Raw genomic sequence first — 20,392 nt, 5'->3', positions numbered from 1 at the left:
CACGTCAATCAAGGAAGGGGCGGTGCTTCTCCCCGTTTGTTTCTAACGGACCGGCCCCGCCCCTCCGCAGGTTTTAAAAGCCGGATGTTACGATGTGAGGAGGTGGATCATCGCACACGTCAATCAAGGAGGGAAAACAACGGTTGGTTCGCCTCGTTTGTTTTCAATTGACGGCGGAACTTGCGTGCAGGCCGCTGTCGGCAGCGTCCTTTCCGAATGTTGCCGAGCGCGTCGCGGAAATCGCCGAGGGCGCGCGGCCATCTTGATCGCTGAGGAGAGCGCTTTTGAGGAGGCGGCGGCGGCACCGGCAGCGGCGGAGGAGGCGTCCTGGGTCGCTAAGGCCGGACCGGGTTCGCGCCCGCCCCCCACGCCGGGCCAAGGAGGAAGGTCGGGGCGCAGCGGGCAAAAGGGCCTCCGCGGTGCTTTCCGTCCCGTTTCCGTGCTCCGGGCCGAAGGGAGACGCGTAGGTAGGCCGCTGTCCGCTTCGCCTTCTGCGGCGCCCTTGAGCGGGGTCGTCGGGCTGCCTGCGCCCCTTCCCGGCTTCCTTCGTGTGGTAATGAAAGACGGCCCCTCTCCTCCCCACGCCGGGTTTCCCACTACTGTACACTGGAGACGAGCCGGGCCTCGGGAAACAGCAGGCAGGTGTCCCGTCGCCCTCAGGGGCGCCCCAAAGTCACCTTTCGTGAGCTGGCAGAGGGTGCGGAGAGGGAGGTGCCCCCCCCACCGCCGTGGCCGTCATCAGGAGCTGGGCATCGCGATGCAGCGGCAGAAATAAGCGAATGCTGCTTTCTAGGGCACACTGTCCAGGTGGCGCAGCGGGTGAAGGCGCCTGGCTCATAGCTGCCAAGTTCTCCCTTTTTTAAAGGGAAATTCCATTATGCTTAATAGGCTTCCTCGCGAGAAAAGGGAAAACTTGGCAGCTATGGCCTGGCTGCTTAACCAGGCAGGAGGGTGGTTCGAGCCCACCCAGGGATGGCGTGGGGCCAGGATGGTTATTTTGCAGTGGCAAGGTTGGCCTGGGGATCCAACTCTACAATTCCACTATTCTCCCACACATCCTATCCCACCCATTAAACTTTCCAACCTATCGCCATACATAACACGGGAAAAAGTATAAGAAAGGCCAGATGACTCCAAACAGTGGCTAATATGGCACAGAGGAGGGTTCAATGCGACTTTTGCAGATTGGAGAACTGGGCCCGAACTAACAAAATGTTCTGCACTGAGGAAGGAATAACCAGATGCACCAATATAAGAATGGGGGGGGGGCAGGTGACTTGCCGGTAATACATCTGAAAAGTCTCTTGAGTCAACAGTGTGATGCAGCAGCAAAAATACAGTAAAGGCATGCTGTTCTAGGCTGCATCTGCATAAGCAGAGTGTTGCGATCAGGGGAAGCCATAGCATTGCTCTTTTCTCCCTTGGTCACACCAGACCAGGAGTACTGTGTCCAGTTCTGGGCACCACAGTTTACGAAGAATTTAGTCAAACTGGAATGTGTGCAGAGTAGGGCTGCTCATGGTGATGATTGAGGGTCTGGAAACCAAGCCTTGTGAGGGAACAGTTGAAAGAGTTGGTTGGGTCTGTTTAACTTGGGAAAGAGGTGACAGAGGAGATACAATAGCCATCTTATCTGAAGGGCTGTCACATGAAGGAAGGAGTAAGCTTGTTTTCTGCTTCTGCAGAGGGTAGGACCCAAACCAATGGCTTCAAGTTTTAGCTGAGATTCCTGCATTGCAAGGGCACGGACTGCATGACCTTGGGATCCCTTCCTGTTCTAAATTTCTATGAAGAGGCCCACCAAGCCCACCTGTTTCCAAGAACAGCAGCAGGTTCACAATGTGATCCTAGCCCTACTTGCTTGCTTTTGCTTTTCCATTTGGCTGCTCAGTGTTGCTATATTTATTGTATGGCTAGCATTTATTTGCTTTCTTCCATAGATGCCCGTTTCCCCTTATGAAGACAGTATAAGAGCATTGCAGGGCATCACCTGCCAGCAGTGCTACATGTATAGACACCACAGCTACAAGCTACCTCCCCTTTTTATGATACAGATTTAGTGGCAATGCTTATGGGACTGTTTGAGACTCAATATCTACCTCCTTAGGATTTTTGCCATTTACTCTGGAGTAATTGTCACCATATTCTGCCCCAGGGGAGTGTCCACAGTAATTCTAGCATCTTCTGACCCTTCTTTGTGTTAGTGTGAGATTTAGGGACTGAGTGCAAAGGAGCTCCTGCACTTTTAAGAGTTGTGAAGAAGTCTCTTCAATAGGTGCAGTGACAATCTACACACAGTATATAAACGTTTACTGTACGTACTCTGCTTACCTTTCACGTTTTCTACTTTAGGTTTTTTAAATTTCGTAAAAGCTGTAAGCCAGGGTGGGGAACCTGAGGCCCAGAGGCTGAAGGCTGGGGAGCCTTCAGGTACAGAGCATGTTCCCTGCTTCAGACCTTCCTGGAGGGCAGTAGGAATGTGACAGTAACATGGGAGTGAACACCTGAATGGGATTCGTGTGATTCTTGCATGTGTGACCACCCTCTCACTATATGTGGGGATCTGGTGACTTCTGTTTTAGTGTATCTGAAGAAGTGTGCATGCACACGAAAGCTGATACCAATGACAACTTAGTTGGTCTCTAAGGTACTACTGGAAGAAATTTTTTTATTTCATATCTGCAAGTGTTCATATGCTTGGGTGTCAGAAATATTGGGTTATATATTTAAATTATTTTTCAGTTCTTATTTTATATTTAACAAGGTCTTGTTTCAACCTCATTTTAAACTTTAATTTTAATGTCTTATCGCCAGCACCTTATTGCCAGCACCATGTTGCGACTCCCTGCTGTCCACAAGGCCTTAGCTGGTGTCACTCATACTAAAGGATGTGGTAAGTTGCCTTTATATCCAGTCATATATATAGTAACTCTTTCCAGTTTTGTTGTAATTTTCATTATAGTCTCGGTAATTCACAGATAATTCAGAAGACAAATTCCATTTTGGTGGAGGAGAAACCATTCTGTTTAATTTGTAAGGCTTTTTTGAAGTCTTAATGAAGTTCATATACACTTGCAGGCTTTTTCGGTTTTTTAAAGATTTCTATCTAAGTGATTTAGAGGAGAAGCAAAGGCTATAATGAATTGTCATATTAATAACACACCGACAGGAATCCTTTTTTAAAAAAATTACTGAAAATTTAAAAAGTATGTCATGTTTTTAAACACACCTCCTTTTAGAGAAAATACTTCATTTTAATGCTTAGAAGCATCTTCTTGCTGTGTATGAATGTAATACACCCCCCACTTCTCCCTGGCAAGGAAGGAATCAGAAGTTTGTTTTGGATTGACTGCAATTTAGCATATCAGTATGACCCTAAACTGTGACTAATGTTAACAATGGTTGGTTCAGAAAAGCAGGCTTAAAAAAGTATGAATTGATATTGGCATATTACAACTAACCATTAAAATTAATCTAGTTTATCTAGGTTGAGATTATATGGCAAGCTCCAGATAATCCTAAAAGGGAAAGCGCAGAAACCTAGGACTTGCTATGGCTTATTCTTGTAATGGTAAATTATGGTCTGAACAATCCATGGTATAAAACACACTGTGCAGATACTACCATCCTAGGGATTTAATTTTTTCCCCTCTATTTTTGTAAGGTCAGTTTGATAGGTTAAAATTAATAAAATATTATATTCCAGCACCTAGATGACTGACAACTTAAATTCATATTATTCTTCGGGTTTGGGGCAGGACAGGCTCCTCTCAACTCGCACATGATCAGCATGCGTGTGACCGCTGACATGCGCTGTTTTTGGCGCCGAAGGGGGGCAGGGCAGGAGGAGAGGAATGGGACTTGCGCGTGTTCTGCTAACGTGTGGAAGCCAACAACAGAACCCCTTGTGTAAGCGGGGATTCCCCTGTATGAGCTTGTGCACCCTGTTTATCCTTTCAGTAAGTTACTAGTAAATGAATCCAAAATACTTAATCTGACTTCTGAGCAATAAATAATCACATTTTCCATATCTTATTCTTTTGTCTTTCAGTGCGTGCAACAGCTACAGCAGCCAGCAACCTGATAGAGGTTTTTGTTGATGGGAATTCTGTATTGGTACCTCCAGGAACCACAGTACTTCAGGTAGAATAAATTTAGATACACTGTCACTTTCTGTTCACATTTATATATACTGTATTTTTTGGTCTTGATTTATTTGCATCCCCTACAATACCTGCTGTAATATCTCTTAAAAGCACATTGGACCTTGTTTCTTATGGCTCCATTCCCTTAAAGCATTGCAAACCAACTGCAAAGAAAAATAAGTACAGTGGTACCTCATTTTTCGAACATCTCTGTTGACAAAATTTTTCGGTTTTCGAACGCCTCGGAAGTCGAACATACCACGTGGCTTCCGTATGGAGTTTTCCATATTGAGGCTTCCGTATGGAGTTTTCGGTTTTCAAACGTTTAAGAACTCGAACGGTCTTCCAGAACGGAGTACGTTTCGAAAACAGAGGTACCAATGTACTTGGATAAAAATAATAGGTTTTCTTTATAAATGAGAGGCTGACAGTGCTTTCCTAACATATCTACTTGGAAGTAAGACCTGTTGTGTTTTAATTGTAACCTGCCTTTGGACCTTAAGGTTAAGGGAAGGGGAATAATAATGATAATTAATGATGAGTTCAATGGGACTTTCTCCTAGATGAATGCTTATAGACTTGCAGCCTGAGTCACATTTGTATGGAACATGCTAAAAAGTTCCTAACATGTACATTGACACTTTTTCTTTTTCGTTTTGTCTTTTTTGTAGGCCTGTGAAAAAGTTGGAATGCAGATCCCTCGATTTTGCTATCATGACAGATTGTCAGTGGCTGGAAATTGTAGGATGTGTCTCGTGGAGATAGAGAAAGCTCCCAAGGTTGCTAATACTTTTATCTTTCATTAACAGGACAGTTAATGACAAGTGTAAAGCGCTTAACAGAACAGCTAATGACTACTTTGCTGGCACATAAATTATAAGTTGCAATATATCCACTGCTAGCAGTTGCTTTTTGACATTATTGTGAATGTTGTGTTCACCTACATAAAGCTGGATGGCATTGTGTGCGTGCGCACCACACCCCATAGTCAAATTTGACTGGACTTAACTGTCCAGGGGTTCTTTATCTTTTTACACACATTTATTTTCATGTTTGTAGACATGCTATCAAACACATTGATGATAGCAGAGCATCAGCTTTTGGTTTCCATTGAGGAAACGGGGGTTAAGCTGTTGGCAGTTAGGGCATTCAGTAGCATATAGTGCTGGCATGCGCATGTGTGCTTTTAGCCACAGCAGGGTGGCAACATGCTGCAATTCAGCCCACCAAACAATGTAATTCCTATACTGTGACTTGTGCCATTTTTCCAGAGCTTGAGAACCCTTTAGGCTTGCAGCTCTGTCTACCTTGTGTGTCATGTCTGGTGCCTGAGAATTTAATCTCTAGCCACTTAGTGCTGAAAAAATTCAGGCAAGCAGCTGGACTAGAACATTTTAGGTTAATATGTTCTTTACTTGACTGTCTCTTGAAAGCCTTTCCTTGTGCCTTCAGTCTGTGTGATTGGGAAAAACATTAAATATTTCTATGGTATATGTTCATAAATGCTTGCAGTGTTTGCATGTCCAGGCCATGGAGGAAGGGATAGCTCTTTTACCGCAAAAGTCAGTCAAATGTTTATGGGGAAAACCAGAAGAGGGGAAAGAAAGGTAGCTCTGTCAGTAGAGCATGAGACAATGTCAAAGTCATTGGTTTGAGCCCCACATTGGGCAAAAGATTATTGCATTGCAGGGGGCTGAACTAGATGGCCCTTGTGGCCCCTTCCAATGCTGCAATTCCATGATTCCATGATAAGGCAATTGTCATCTCATGCTGTTACCCTCAACCTTCCCCCATAACTGTTATTCAGTAGTAAATTGCATCTTAAAATCAAGGTTCCATGGAATCATAATGGCTGTTAGCTTCTGTTAAATCCTGTCCATGAATTGGGCCAGATTTTAAAGCCCTCTAAGCTGCTGGCCGTGACTACATTAATTTATGTATTGTGTGAGTGTTGCTTCCTTATTTTTGTTTTGGTGTTGATATTTATCAATAAGTTTATTATGAAACTAAGGCAAACAGTTGAGGCATTTAATTGACAATGCCCTGCCACTATGTGAGCATCCATGTATACAAATTTGTTATTGATGTAGCTTTCTTATGCATTTGTAGCCAGTAGCTGCTTGTGCAATGCCAGTAATGAAGGGATGGAACATTCTGACAAATTCTGAGAAGTCTAGGAAAGCAAGGTAAGCTCCACCTAATTGCGTGCAAATTGCAATGTATGCTACTCAGAACTGAGATCAATGTGACTTATTCCCAAGTAAGTGCAGCAGGGTGCATCTTTAGTCTTCAACATTACAACAGTAAGCTGGGCATGTTTTGTTTTTTTAAGACTCATTTTTAACAGAAATGTTAATGCTTGAACACACTTTCAAAGGAGGACATAACATTATTAATAGTATGCTGTATTAAAAAAAATGAATTCATGTATTACTGGTCTATAAAGTGTTTTTAGCATACATTAAATGCTAAATAAATATAGTGGTTTCTTTTTTACTGACCTCCAACAGAGAAGGCGTAATGGAGTTCTTGTTGGCAAACCATCCACTGGACTGCCCCATCTGTGATCAGGGAGGGGAATGTGACCTTCAGGTATAACGTCTTGGATTTTTAAAATGGCATTGGGGTAAAACTTTGCTTCTCAGACATGTATGTTCATTTATTTGGGTTTATTTGTCTTTAGGACCAGTCTATGATGTTTGGCAGTGATAGGAGCAGATTCCTAGAAGGCAAACGTGCAGTGGAAGACAAGAACATCGGCCCACTAGTGAAAACTATCATGACCCGGTGCATACAATGTACTCGATGCATTAGGTAACTGCTACCCTGATTTGTACACCAGCAGCGTGTATGTATAGTTATCTTGTTACTAGGGACATTAATCAGCCTGTTCCTTGCGTTCAGTTGCTTATGAAAGCTCATTCTGTAGTTCTATTTTGCTACTGGATTCTCTCTGGAAGCACCAGAGTTTACACATTTTTCACATGAGCAGATGGCTATTGCATAATGTAAAATCAGGTGGGCACAAACAAGGATCTGGAATAAAAATGCACTCATGTGAAAATCTGTTATTTTAGCTTTGTGTCAGGTCACTTGTGCTTATAAATAGGATACCTGGCCGCTGTAGCAAAGTGTAGCGCTATGGATTCCTGTTTGGATGCCAGACACTTCATTCCCTCTTCTCTACCCCACCCTCACCGTGTTCTGTTTTATCTCCCAGTAGTCAGTTACCATATGATGCCCACTTAGCATGCTCAGTCTTCATTGGGTGGTTAGGGGGGAACAGGAGTTTTGCAACAAAATGCCTGAACTGTTTCTGGAAGCACCACAAGGCTAAGATAAATTAATGTAGAGAGATTTTAATGTGGTACAGTGACTTACATTTAACGGAAACTTAGTAGACTTCATAGTTTCTTTTAAGTTTTACTTTCCCTGAACCTGTGAGTTGAGGCAGGTCAGATAGGTGTGGGTGGTTCTTGCATTATAATAAATGTTTCACAGGGACTAGGGCTGTAGAAAATTACTTGTACATGTGAGGTTATAAATGCTTTTCATTCACCTGAACTATTGCTAGTTCAGAAGTGCTCAGTTATAAATCCTTTTTGTTTCTTTAAAATAATTTTTTTTCTTGCAAAGACAAACTGACATTTCATGTATTGCTGTGTTTTGTTTTTGCTTTTGTTTGTCAGGTTTGCAAGTGAGATTGCAGGAGTTGATGATCTAGGAACCACGGGAAGAGGAAATGAGATGCAAGTTGGCACTTACATTGAGAAAATGTTCATGTCAGAGTTATCCGGCAATGTGATTGATATCTGCCCAGTAGGTGCCCTTACCTCCAAGCCGTATGCTTTTACATCTCGACCCTGGGAGACAAGGCATGTGTTGTTACTGACACTCGAAGTGTCACTTTAAATATAATTCTTTTATTGTGCTATATGTTATGTGCCAACTATTCAGATTAATTCAGATATGGGAACGTAGTTTTTCCCCATGGCTTTTGGACTGTATTTGTAACCTTGAACCTTTTGAAGGTCATAAGAATCCTAATAATACAAAAGCTAATATACATAAAATTTATCATGGTTCAGGAATGTGTCCATAGAGCACATTCAATGGTGGTGTGTTCTACAGTAACATCTGTTGACCTGGGATAACTTGCCCATAATAATCATTTCTACCAATTTTGGAAAATTCTGGTCCCTTTCAGAACCATGTAGCTTCTGCTTCATGTCAGATGGTGGCACCAGCAACAGTGTTCTGTTGCTCCAGTTCAGCCATTTTTGAAGCAAAATTGCTTGCCACAGGGAACCAGGCAGTGGGTCATGCCTGCTTGCCCTGTGGAACATCCTCCCATCAGATGTCAAAGAGATAAATAATTATACGACCTTTTGTAGATGTCTGAAGGCAGCCCTGTATCATGACACTTAATGCCTGATGTTCTGTTGTGTTGTTTCTGTACATGATGTTGGAAGCCGCCCAGAGTGACTGGGACAACCCAGTCAGATGGGTGGAGTATAAAAAATTGCTGCTGCTGCTGGCATGGGCTGCTCAGGATGCAGAACTGAGAAGGGAAGGGTGAGGAAAGAATGGCAGTAATGAGATAGGCAGTAGTCCTTTTACAGGCTGAATTTATATTAAGTGATGGTAGTTGCTGACTTCTGATTTGCAATATATTATGGGAGGTTAGTCATACTTGTCGTCCATGATTAGAGTTGTTAGAAACTTGGGAGCATTTGGGAATGTTTAGTGTGAGATGTGTTTTCCAGATAACAGCATCCTGAAGTTTTGCAATTGAAGGACTGTTCTTTTCCCTTAGGAAGACAGAATCCATTGATGTTCTTGATGCAGTAGGGAGTAACATTGTGGTTAGCACTCGAACAGGAGAAGTGATGAGGATTTTGCCAAGACTACATGAAGATATCAATGAGGAATGGATATCCGATAAAACAAGGTATGCTATATCATGTACGTAAAACATGACATTCTCAGAAGAGAATTTTAGTACAAAAATATACAGTTACAACATTTTCTTCATTCCATGCTTGAAGATTTAGGAACAGTTCAAGAATTACTTGCAAATGGATGTTGATCATCTTCTGTTGCAGCACAAAAAAATTCACTGCTTGTACTGCATTATTGAGAAATATATTCACTGCTATCTCCTCTGGAAATTTTTATGGCTTAGCTGTGCATATTCTTCAGTAGGATTATGCCTAATGTGTTTGTAGTTTTCTAATTTTAAAATGTAGATTTTTAAAACTTTCTTTGGCCATTTCTGCTTAATTATGCGTGCCATAGAAAATGACAAAGTAATTCAAACTTTCTGAAAAGGTGGAATGCTGATAGGAATCAGTTAATGAAGTAGCTGCTGATAGCTGGGTTGTTCCTTCAGCAGTTGCTTCATCATTATCTTGATCTTCACTCCAGATTTGCTTATGATGGTTTGAAACGTCAGCGTCTTGTTGAGCCAATGATAAAGAATGAAGAAGGGCGGTTCACTTATGTGTCTTGGGAAGACGCCTTGAGCCGTGTGGCAGGAGTGGTAAGAAAATAATGTTTCTTACAGTGTACTCTTGACCATAGCTAAGGTGCTTGACCGACTACTTTCACAGCAGTACTGAACCTAATGAAATCACTACTATTGACTACACTGCAATCATTAACTATCGTGTTCTTATAATTTGGGGGAGTGAAATTTGAACTTAAGTGATGCTTTCTTCACTTAGAATTCAGGGGTTAATTGCATTACACATCTTGTAATTTTAAGGTGTAGCTCAGGAACTTGTTTTGCATTGTGGACTCTGAAGGGCCATTTTATATCTTGAATGCCATCTTCTACATTTCAGGATAGTTTTGCTTCCGCCTCTGCAATCCTGTGGATATTTTTAAAGAATAAGCAATGCGTCCCAGCTGCATTTTTTTTTTTGGGGGGGGGAATTGGCTTACTGTGCTCCTCTATTTTTCTAGTTGTTGAAGATGAAAGCTTTTCCACTATTGTTTTTTTTTACAAAACATACCAAATTTTCTGCTGAAATTTAAATATAATATCTCATGCCATCTTCTGTTTCCTCATTTGCAGCTTCAGGGGAGCCAAGGTAATGATATAGCTGCAATTGCAGGGGGACTTGTGGATGCGGAAGCACTTGTATCTCTTAAAGACTTGCTGAATAGAGTAAACTCTGACAACTTGTGTACTGAAGAGGTCTTCCCTACTGCAGGAGCTGGGTAAGTTAATGCTAACAGCTGTACTACTACTGGACTAAAAGTCATATTCTGCTTGAGACTAGGACAAGAGAGAGCCTGACATGTTCAGACGCTGATTGGACAGGCAGTTGAATCTTTATTTGACATCAATAAAGGGTAGAAGACATCAATTGAGGGCAGAAGGCTAGCTTAGGGGGTACTGGCTGGGCTGTCCTCCTTGCTGCCAATGCCCAGCCTTTGCCGTCTAAGGTGAGTGCCTCATTCTGCTTAATGGTAGGGCTGGCCCTGAAAAGCATATCCTAGGATAATAATAAAAAATAAATTTATTATTTATACTCTACCCATCTGGCGGGGTTTCCCCAGCCACTCTGGGTGGCTCCCAACAGAATTAAAAGCACAAGAAAACATCAAACATTAAAAACCTCCATAAACAGGGCTGCCTTCAGATGTCAGATCAGCCTTCAGATCAGCTTGTGAGTTGTCAATTTTGACATATCAGAACTGTATATGTTAAGAGGACCACATAAGTTTTAGTAGAGGCAGGTATAGTATCATAACAGTGCTTTTCATTGATGTGCCTCTAGACTGTTCTCCACACAGTATTGTATAACTTCTTAGTTTTCCATCTTGTTAGGAAAAGCATTGACTGCAGGTATAAAGTAAGCACAGAGCCATTTTCATAGAAGAAAGTGAAAATGCCCATATCACCCTATTAGTTTACAGTGGTACTTTGGGTTACAGACGTTTCAGGTTACAGATGCTTCAGGTTACAGACTCTACTAACCCAGAAATAGTACCTCGGGTTAAGAACTTTGCTTTAGGATGAGAACAGAAATTGTGCGGTGGCAGCGCGGCAGGCCCCATTAGCTAAAGTGGTACCTCAGGTTAAGGCGTTTCAGGTTAAGAATGGACCTCCAGAACGAATTAAGTTCTTAACCAGAGGTACCACTGTATTTTAATGCATAGTGGAATCCAGGACCAGGATTTGGATTTATTATTTTGAGATCCAGTATTTTTATGAAATAAAAGTATTCTTAACAGAGATATTTCAGTCCTTCCCATTGGAATGCCCGTCATATTTTCCCCTTTTTGTGTGTATTCTGTTACAGAACAGACCTGCGATCTAATTACTTGCTTAATACCAAGATTGCAGGAGTGGAAGAGGCAGATGTCTTGCTCCTGGTTGGTACCAATCCACGCTTTGAGGCACCTCTCTTCAACGCCAGAATCCGAAAGAGGTTTGTAGCTTCATGAAAGTAGTAGATGTTAAATGACTTTCTCCATGCTAATGAGAAACTGCATTTTGAAAGTGGAATACTGGGCCCTGCTACGTATGAACATAAACCGGGAACTATTTAATTTGGACTTAATGGCTTGATGGTTGTAGTTATATCACTTGCTGTGCATTGTGTTAATGCAGCATACACATTAATCGACTGTGCCTGTTGTGGTTATTGTACTAAGAAAAAGGAGTACTTTCAGAATAAAAAAATGCAAGGGCTCCAAAACTGCATTTCATAATATCATAGATCTTCAATACATTCTAAGCAGTTCATACAATCTCCTTGCTAGTTGTCTTCATGCTGCCTAGCAAGCTGTCCCTGAAAAGCTGGGAAATAGCACAACATTCTCTGATTGAAGGCATCAGGAGAGGAGAATGTCAATGAATACATTTAAGGTGTTGCATCTGTTTTATTAGGGCTCATACTCAGTGCATTTTTCTTTAAAAAAAATAGGTACTGGTACTCACCATGAAGTTGTTACAGTAAGGGCCACACTTTTTAACAACAACAACAATAAGAGATGCCAGTACTGCATACCCTTGAGAACCCCCTGAAAAAAAGCCACTGCTGTTACCTGTCTTTGGGTGCAGCGCATCTGTTAGTTTCAGCAGCTTCTATACAAAGAACCTTTGCAAGAATATATTGCGCAAAAATAAAATGATCATGCACTGATTTCTCTGCACATTATAAAACCTTAATAGCATTTTTCGTGCTCCATTTTCAGCTGGCTACACAATGAACTTAAAGTGGCTCTTGTGGGCAGCCAAGTTGACTTGACTTACACATATGATCACCTGGGAGATTCCCCACAGATACTCCTGGACATTGCTTCAGAAAAACACCCATTCAGCAAGGTACCTTTAAAAAAATGCAGTGCTTTGGAGTGGTAGATTATAATCAAGGATTTTAGCAAGGTATTAAATTCTGTAAAATGGTGATATTTAGTACTCATGTATGGGTTCATATTTAGTATGCTTTTGAGAACAGCCTGGTAGAAGGCACTCCACACCGTAAAGGTCACCTGTTCCTTCAATGGAAGTGAAGGACTCGGGAGCACCCCCAAGCTTGGACACCTCTATGGGGCGCATGACCCCCAACTAGAGCAGATTCCACCTCCCTCATCCAGATAGGGGAACCACCTACTAACAGCGCATTTGCAAATGATGCCACAAATTTGTTTTTAAAAGCTGTTGTTGGCCTTTTCATCCAGGATGTTAGCTCTGAGGTTAACATGCTGCTCTCTTGCAACTTCCGCACAGGTTCTGAACCAGGCTAAGAAGCCAATGGTCGTGGTTGGCAGTGCAGCACTTCAGCGTGGTGATGGGGCAGCCATTCATTCAGCCATTTCCACCATTGCACAAAATGCAAGTACAAAAAGTGGAGCTGATCCCAACTGGAAAGTCATGAACATTCTTCATAGGTTTGCTCAACATGTCTTCGTCCCTTTTTTATTGTCTTGTATGGTGAGGTTTAAAGGCTTCCTAGGGCAAAGCTGTTGGCTTCATTCATCTGGCTCAAGTGTAAGATAGAGATTTGCTGGGAAACAAGTGTCTCAGAATGGTTGCTTGTTTGTAGAACCAAGCATTTTGTCAACTTAATCTATAAAGGGGGTATTGTCCAGTAATGGGATTAGTAGGACATGCTCACATGCATTCAGAGCCAAATACCGTGTTTCTCATATTATAAGACATGTCTTATATTAATTTTTTCCTCAAAAAAAACACACAACATGGCTTATTTTCAAGGGATGTCTTATTTTTTAATAAAGTGCACGCGGGCGCTGTTTGCCGGGCTTGTCAAGCCCAGCAAACAGCGCCCGCCGATCTTCGGTGACAGGCGGGGGTGGGGGGAGAGCGGAGAACGATCTCCGCTTTACCCCCCCCCCCTGCCGGTCACACAGCACAGGTCCGAAGATCGGCGGGCGCTGTTTGCCGGGCTTGTCAAGCCCAGCAAGGAGCGCCCGCCGATCTTCGGTGACAGGCGGGGGTGGGGGGAGAGCGGAGAACGATCTCCGCTTCCCCCCCCCCCCGCCTGTCACACAGCACAGGTCCGAAGATCGGCGGGCGCTGTTTCCCGGGCTTGTCAAGCCCAGCAAGGAGCGCCCGCCGATCTTCGGTGACAGGCGGGGGTGGGGGGAGAGCGGAGAATGATCTGATCAAATAACTTGGGATTTTTACCCCTGGATATTTTAGAAATTACTTGGATTTTGAGAGAGGAATTTTAGATAATCGGGTGAAATTGTAATCTCTTTCTTGACAGGGTTGCAAGCCAAGTAGCTGCCCTTGACCTAGGCTACAAGCCAGGAGTGGATGCGATCCGGAAGAACCCTCCTAAAGTGTTGTACCTTTTAGGGGCTGATGCAGGCTGTGTTACTCGGCAAGATTTGCCTCAGAATTGCTTTGTAATTTATCAGGGTAAGTAGCACCATTTGCTCACAAATTAAGGGAGGAATTTAATGTTGCTCTAATTTCATTATTTCCTCATCACAAACATTTCTGCTTTCCTGGTAGAATGATACCCCCTCTCCTCTGCCCCCACCACTCCTGTGAGGGTTCTCCTGACTTCCTAAGCCAATTTGGTGGTGGTGGGGAGAGTCCTTTTTCACTAGCAGGACTCCTTGTGCTGGCTCCCACTCATCCAACTATTTAGTTGAATCCATCCCTAAGAAATGAAGAATTGGAGTAAGCTACTTAAAGCAATGAGGACATGTGTTTGAGTCTGAAGTATGTTTCAGGTGAATGACTTAACTCCCTGTTGTACCTGTGCTTATTACAGATCTTTCCACCTGTTGTTTGAAATGTTTGCCTTTATACATACCAATTGTCTCAGGCTCACTATACCAGGTATCAAATAAGTGCTTAGAAAATAACCATCATTTCCGTAGCCCTCTGCCTTTCCCAAAAACTTGTTTAAGAGAGGGATTTTTGTTTTATGTTAAAGCTGTACATTTTATGTTCTGTTTCCTGATTTGAAGGTCATAAGTAGCTGTGAAGTAGAAGTAGAAGAAATGGAAAGTGTTGAATGCTGATTTGTATTTTAAGGGGACTTTATCTCTAATAAATTAAACCTAATGTCAGTGTTTGCGCTATGCCTTCTATGATGAGTGGGTGGCTTGTGTTTGAGAACCAGATTACTCCTAAATTAAAGGTAAAGGTAAAGATCCCCCTGACCGTTAGGTCCAGTCGCAGACGACTGGGGTTGCGCTCTCATCTCACTCTAGGCCGAGAGAGCTGGCGTTTGTCCGTAGACAGCTTCCGGGTCATGTGGCCAGCATGACTTAAGCCGCTTCTGGCGAACCAGAGCAGCACACGGAAACGCCGTTTCCTTCCCCACCAGAGCGGTACCTATTTATCTACTTGCACTTTGATGTGCTTTCGTACTGCTAGGTGGGCAGGAGCTGGGACCAAACAACGGGAGCTCACTGCATCGTGGGGATTGGAACTGACGACCTTCTGATCAGCAAGCCCTAGGCTCTGTGGTTTAGACCACAGCGCCACCCACACCCCTTTTTCCTAAATTAGGAGAACTAAATTATTTTAAGCAACATAGAAACTTGGTGTAACCAGAAAAGAATCCTTACATGAATCCTATAAGCTAGCACAGTTAATTTGTCTTAAACTGGTAGATTTTTTTTGAAATAATTCTTTATTATTTAAAATTACAAAATTACAATTTAACAAACACAAACAAACACAAAAATAAACAACCGCAATGTGAATAGACCATAGCGAGAACAGATTTCTCTTCTTGCTTTAACTTTACTTAAGTATTTCCCATCCTTCCCATTATACAATGTTTTGCTTCTTTTGTTCCACAGGTTTTTATTTTGTATTGTCTTTTCTTTCCTTCTAATGTCATAGCTGCCAAGTTATCCCTTTTTTAAAGGGATTTCCCCTTATGCTGAATAGGCTTCCTCGCAAGAAAAGGGAAAACTTGGCAGCTATGCTAATGTACGGCCATCAATCCGTACATTAATAGAGTTCTTATTTCTTTTTTATCTCAGGTGGTAATATAATTAATAGAAACATTTCTGGCCTTTTTTTAAACATTATTGTAATTTTTTTAAAAAACTTCTCATAGATGTTATTCCAATACCCTTTGATTGATCAAAATCAACTGGTAGAATTTTTTATAGTTGCATTGGTCAGTAGTGGAAAGAAAGAGTATACACAATTTAGAGAGAGAGATTCCTTTCTAGAAGAAATCTTAAAATATAAATTACCTTGAACAAATTAGTGAAGAGCTACTTAACCTGGAAGAAATGGTCTGACAATCCCAGCAGGTAAAATGATAAACCTTTGATAATGGAATTCTTGAGGGAGTATGTATAGGCTTTTACAATGTCCTGGTTAAGACATAACAAACCATGAACCAGAGCTGAATCAGAAGTGTGCAGTTTGTAACCCAAGGACAGAAGGAGCTAAAAGAGTACAAGATTAATAAGAGTACTTAGCAGTGCATGGTGTAAAGTTAGGATACATGATGATACTGGAAGTACATAAGTATTAAAAGGCATTCTGTCTCTGTAAGGTGATGTCAGCAAGCATATCGCTTGAAAATAGGAGCAGTTTGTATAACAATTTCTTCAAAGCTGTAGCTAGAGAAAAAAACAGGATATCCAAACACAATACCGAAAAAGCAAACTTCAGCCAGTCAAAAGTAGAACTGAAGGAGACTAATCAAGCCAAGACAGCGGAAACAAGAAATTAGCAAAGTTCTTGGAGTGCAATTTTCACCTAACTAAACGTAATCTAGACTTTTATAGATACAGTAATTTAAACATACAGTACAGTACAGTCACACTGTGAAGTTTCCCATTGCTAATGACACTTTTACTGGATTCCGTTTCAGGGCACCATGGTGACGTAGGCGCTCCTATGGCTGATGTTATTCTTCCAGGAGCAGCTTATACAGAAAAGGCTGCAACATACGTGAACACTGAAGGTAGAGCTCAACAAACCAGAGTAGCCGTAACACCACCTGGCATGGCAAGAGAAGACTGGAGAATAATTAGAGCAATCTCTGAGGTACTGCTAAGTGTAGTAGAAATGGAGCTTTCCAGTAACAGTCTTTTTTATTATCATACTGCATTTATATACTGGCTTGGTTCTCATGTCATGTTACTACACATTTTAAAACAAGCTGTGGTTGAATATGAACAAGCAATGTGCTGGTACTGTATATGTTGCTAAGAAGTTCTTGATCGATTCCTTCCCTGCTCCTGGTGCTGCTGGGAAACAAGTTAGTCTGACTTGTTGTGATGCCAGAAACCAGGTTTGTGTTTTCTCTCTCTCCCCAAGCAACCAAAGAGCAGTAACCAAGTTTGCTCTTAGCTTAATGCTTCTGGTTGGTTTTGAGGAACACAAGCATGCCTTTGTTCAGACGTCATGACAAACCAAACTGGCATGAGCGCTCTGGCCTGGACATCCAATATTGATTTGGAAGCTCCACTGGACTGCGGTTTTCCAAAATGAATTGCTATGAAGTGCAAATATTAGAAATAGACCATTAATGTGAAAATATCTTTTTTTGAATTAGGACTTCGGTTGAATCTGGCAAGTCCTGCTAAAAGTGTGCGTGGACTGACTTATTTGCATGCTTGACTGTCTGGAGAAGGATGGGAACATTGTTGATTTTGCTCAGTTAAGATACACCGTTTGGAACTGAACAAATTCTAACAAACCTGGATGCGATGCTAGGCATAAACAAATTTGCCAACCATTTCGCTTTCTTTTGTACTTGAGCCAATCAGAAATTCTACTTTCTAAATGGTTGCCTTGTTTACCCTAATAGTCATGCCTCAGGTTGTGAACGCTGCGGGCTGCGTGTTTTTGGGTTATGGACCGCGCCGAACCTGGAAGTACCGCAACAGGTTACTTCTGGGTTTCGGCGCTCGTGCAGAAACACAAAATGATGTAATGCACAGAAGCGCCAAATTGCATCATGCACGTTCGCAACCCGCTGTATGACTGTAATTATGGATTGTATCTGATCTTAGTCCTACACAAGGTAGACTCATTGAACTTAATGGATGTGACTAACGGAGGTCCATTGATTTCAAGGGGGCGTCTTGCTCTGAATATCCTATACCTTTCAAGATGTACCCTTTTAAGCATGTTCATTGCAAAGGTAGTGTGTTTTCCAACAAGGAACAAATCTGAACCCAGTCCTGAGTTTCTTCCTCCCACTTTTCTCTTTCAGATAGCTGGCATGACCCTCCCATATGACACACTTGATCAAGTGAGGAGCAGATTAGAAGAAGTATCTCCTAATTTAGTCAGATATGATGATGTGGAGGAAGCAAACTACTTTAGCCAAGCAAATGAGCTGTCAAAGGTATGGGGTTCCACATTTATGCAGCTATAGCAAAATAAGTGTGTCTTGTGTCCTGCTGAAAAATGTACCACAGGGCAAGTGAGAACAATTATTTTCATAAAGATGATTGCTTATTCTATTTTTTCAATGCAGGCAGTTAATCAGAAACTTCTTGGTGATCCTCTTGTTCCACCCCAGCTCACAGCTAAAGACTTCTATATGACAGGTAACAGCAGTACATGATCCTAATAGTGTGTCTTACTTAATACAGGGATACATAATATTTCCTGTTTATTCAGTTGAGAGGCATGCCAATTTTGTTTCTGTGTAAAATACTTTAATTGCAGATACCATGTTCAGTGATCAACACTTGTAAGTATTAAAACTTCTAGAGGTAATAGACATGTTTTTCTTTGCAGATCCCATTAGTAGAGCATCACAGACAATGGCTAAATGTGTTAAAGCCGTTACCGAAGGGGCGAAGGCTGTTGAAGAACCCTCCATCTGCTAAGGAAATCCTAGAGTTACCAGTGTCGGATCAGGCATTCTTATGACTTTTTCCCAAAAATAATAATTTTGTGGTGGTCTATTTAGGTTTCCACTTTCTTCATGAATGCCGGTGAGAGTTTATTTAAAGCCAGCTGTCCAGTGTTCATTTGCTAATTATGTTCAGCACAACTTAAATGTATTTAGACATACATATTATGTATACTGATTGTGTACAAACATGATGTAAAATTAAAGCAGTTTTACATATGTAATACTGTTTCTCTGCACTGTGTTTCTCCAGTAAGTTAAATATAGACTTCGCTCAAAGTACAGAAGGCAAACTTTGGACAGAGGTAAAATCTAACACTTGCAATGTGAAACAATGTAGCAAGCATCTTGTTACTTTTTTGCAGAAATATTTAGTTAATGTGACATTGGAGGGTTTGTACGGTACAACTAAGTCACAAACAGGTTAAATATTCCTTTAGAAGTACTCCCCCCCCCTTCCAGTCCTATTTCAGTTCAAAGGAAATTTAGACTTTACTGTTTGGGTACGTCTTAAAACTTTGAAAATAAGGAAAAGGTATACAGTATAGGAGTTTTGTTTTACAATGGCTCAGAGCTGTATTATTTAAAAAGTCCAGCAGAACAAGAGATGGCTTTTGACAGTCCAGCACAATCTTAATTCTATCCTAATATACTTCAACTAACATGGTAGCCTTTACCTAGTAGTTCAGACTTGTTCCATCTAAGCAAAAATAAGACTTACACATTAAATAGCTTACTCATAAGACACAATGGGAATGTGGCAGCTCTAATATCTGCTGTGGGTACTGCAGAAACTTATTTAAAATGCAAAAAGCCACTTATTTTAAATGGTCAGATTTAGCCAACTTCAGCTTGCACAGGCATCTGTAGACTCATCTATGTAATGCTGCTCTCTGGTTTAGCATTACATGTGGGCCAGACCATAGCCTGTCTGATTTTTGAATTACTGTTTTGAATAAGAGAGGCTGGGGTCCATAAGTGTCCTGCGCATAGCTGTCAAGTTCTCCCCTTTTTTAAAGGGAAATTCCCTTATGTTGAATAGGTTTCCTCGTGAGAAAAAGCAAAACTTGACAGCTAATTTTAACACATGTTCTTGGGAACATTTTTTTTTGGGGGGGGGTTAGGTGGGAAATAGTGATGCATAAATCAATGTCTAGAATTCCAGTTGTAGTTGTTACTAGAAGTTCTCACTACCCTACCAGCTGGTAGTGGTTCTTATCTGCACCAAAACATACACTTAATTTTAGCACTATTTGTTGATCAACCGTCCAGCATAACAACTGACATGCCAAAGAACTGTGGTTTAAAGTAGCTTTCTTATAAAAGTTGCTGTTCTGGTGACTACTTTTTCAAAAATCCCTAGAAACAACTAGAGGAAGAAACAGCAAGCTCTTAAATAATTTGTTTGAATGCTAAATATTAACATCATAATATTATGAAATTATGTACTACTCGCTGACAATCTGAATGTTATTTAGGATTAAACGTGCCAGCCCACAGGTTTAATTATTTCTTGGACTGGTCCTAATGTGTCAGTTTAATTTTTGCAGTTACTAGTACAAGCCCAATAAACTGCCGAAATATATTACATATGAGTATGGATAAATGCCAGCGTAAAATTTTCCTCCCTGCTGCTTTTGCCCCATTTTCTCTCACCCAATGCCAGCACTATTGCTTGTGGCCACATGGCAGAAGTACTGTATTGGAAGGACCCACCCCCCATATATTTTTTTAAAAATCGTGCTTACAGACCTATTAAAGCATGTCTGTCTGTTCCTTTTGTGGGGAATGTATGTTGCTTTGTAGGAATGTAAACCGGAGGGAATATGAGGAAAAGGAGAAATTTCTGTTGCACCATAATTTAGGTGTCCAACATTTTGATTAGTTAGATTGCAAATATTACAAGTG

At 41.5% G+C, this 20,392-nt stretch overlaps 1 protein-coding gene across 2 annotated transcripts; it reads left to right on the top strand.

The window, feature by feature from the left end:
• Window positions 1–253: 253 nt before the first annotated feature.
• NDUFS1 (NADH:ubiquinone oxidoreductase core subunit S1) lies at window positions 254–20,392 on the top strand. Of its 2 annotated transcripts, none has more exons than XM_035137799.2 (19): window positions 254–463; window positions 2,815–2,893; window positions 4,052–4,143; window positions 4,817–4,924; window positions 6,255–6,331; window positions 6,656–6,737; window positions 6,829–6,959; window positions 7,835–8,020; window positions 8,962–9,096; window positions 9,573–9,687; window positions 10,225–10,370; window positions 11,459–11,587; window positions 12,357–12,486; window positions 12,892–13,052; window positions 13,892–14,046; window positions 16,484–16,659; window positions 17,834–17,968; window positions 18,101–18,173; window positions 18,367–20,392. In XM_035137799.2, exons 2-19 carry the CDS (start codon window positions 2,833–2,835, stop codon window positions 18,456–18,458), a joined length of 2,184 nt encoding a protein of 727 aa, XP_034993690.1. In that variant the 5' UTR covers window positions 254–463; window positions 2,815–2,832; the 3' UTR covers window positions 18,459–20,392. The 2 variants fall into 2 exon arrangements, with proteins under 2 accessions (XP_034993690.1, XP_034993681.1); XM_035137790.2 differs by having other exon boundaries at window positions 254–467.

Source organism: Zootoca vivipara, chromosome 1 (genome assembly GCF_963506605.1).
Source record: "Zootoca vivipara chromosome 1, rZooViv1.1, whole genome shotgun sequence".
NCBI lineage: Eukaryota > Metazoa > Chordata > Lepidosauria > Squamata > Lacertidae > Zootoca > Zootoca vivipara.
This window is presented reverse-complemented; position numbering and strand designations above follow the sequence as displayed.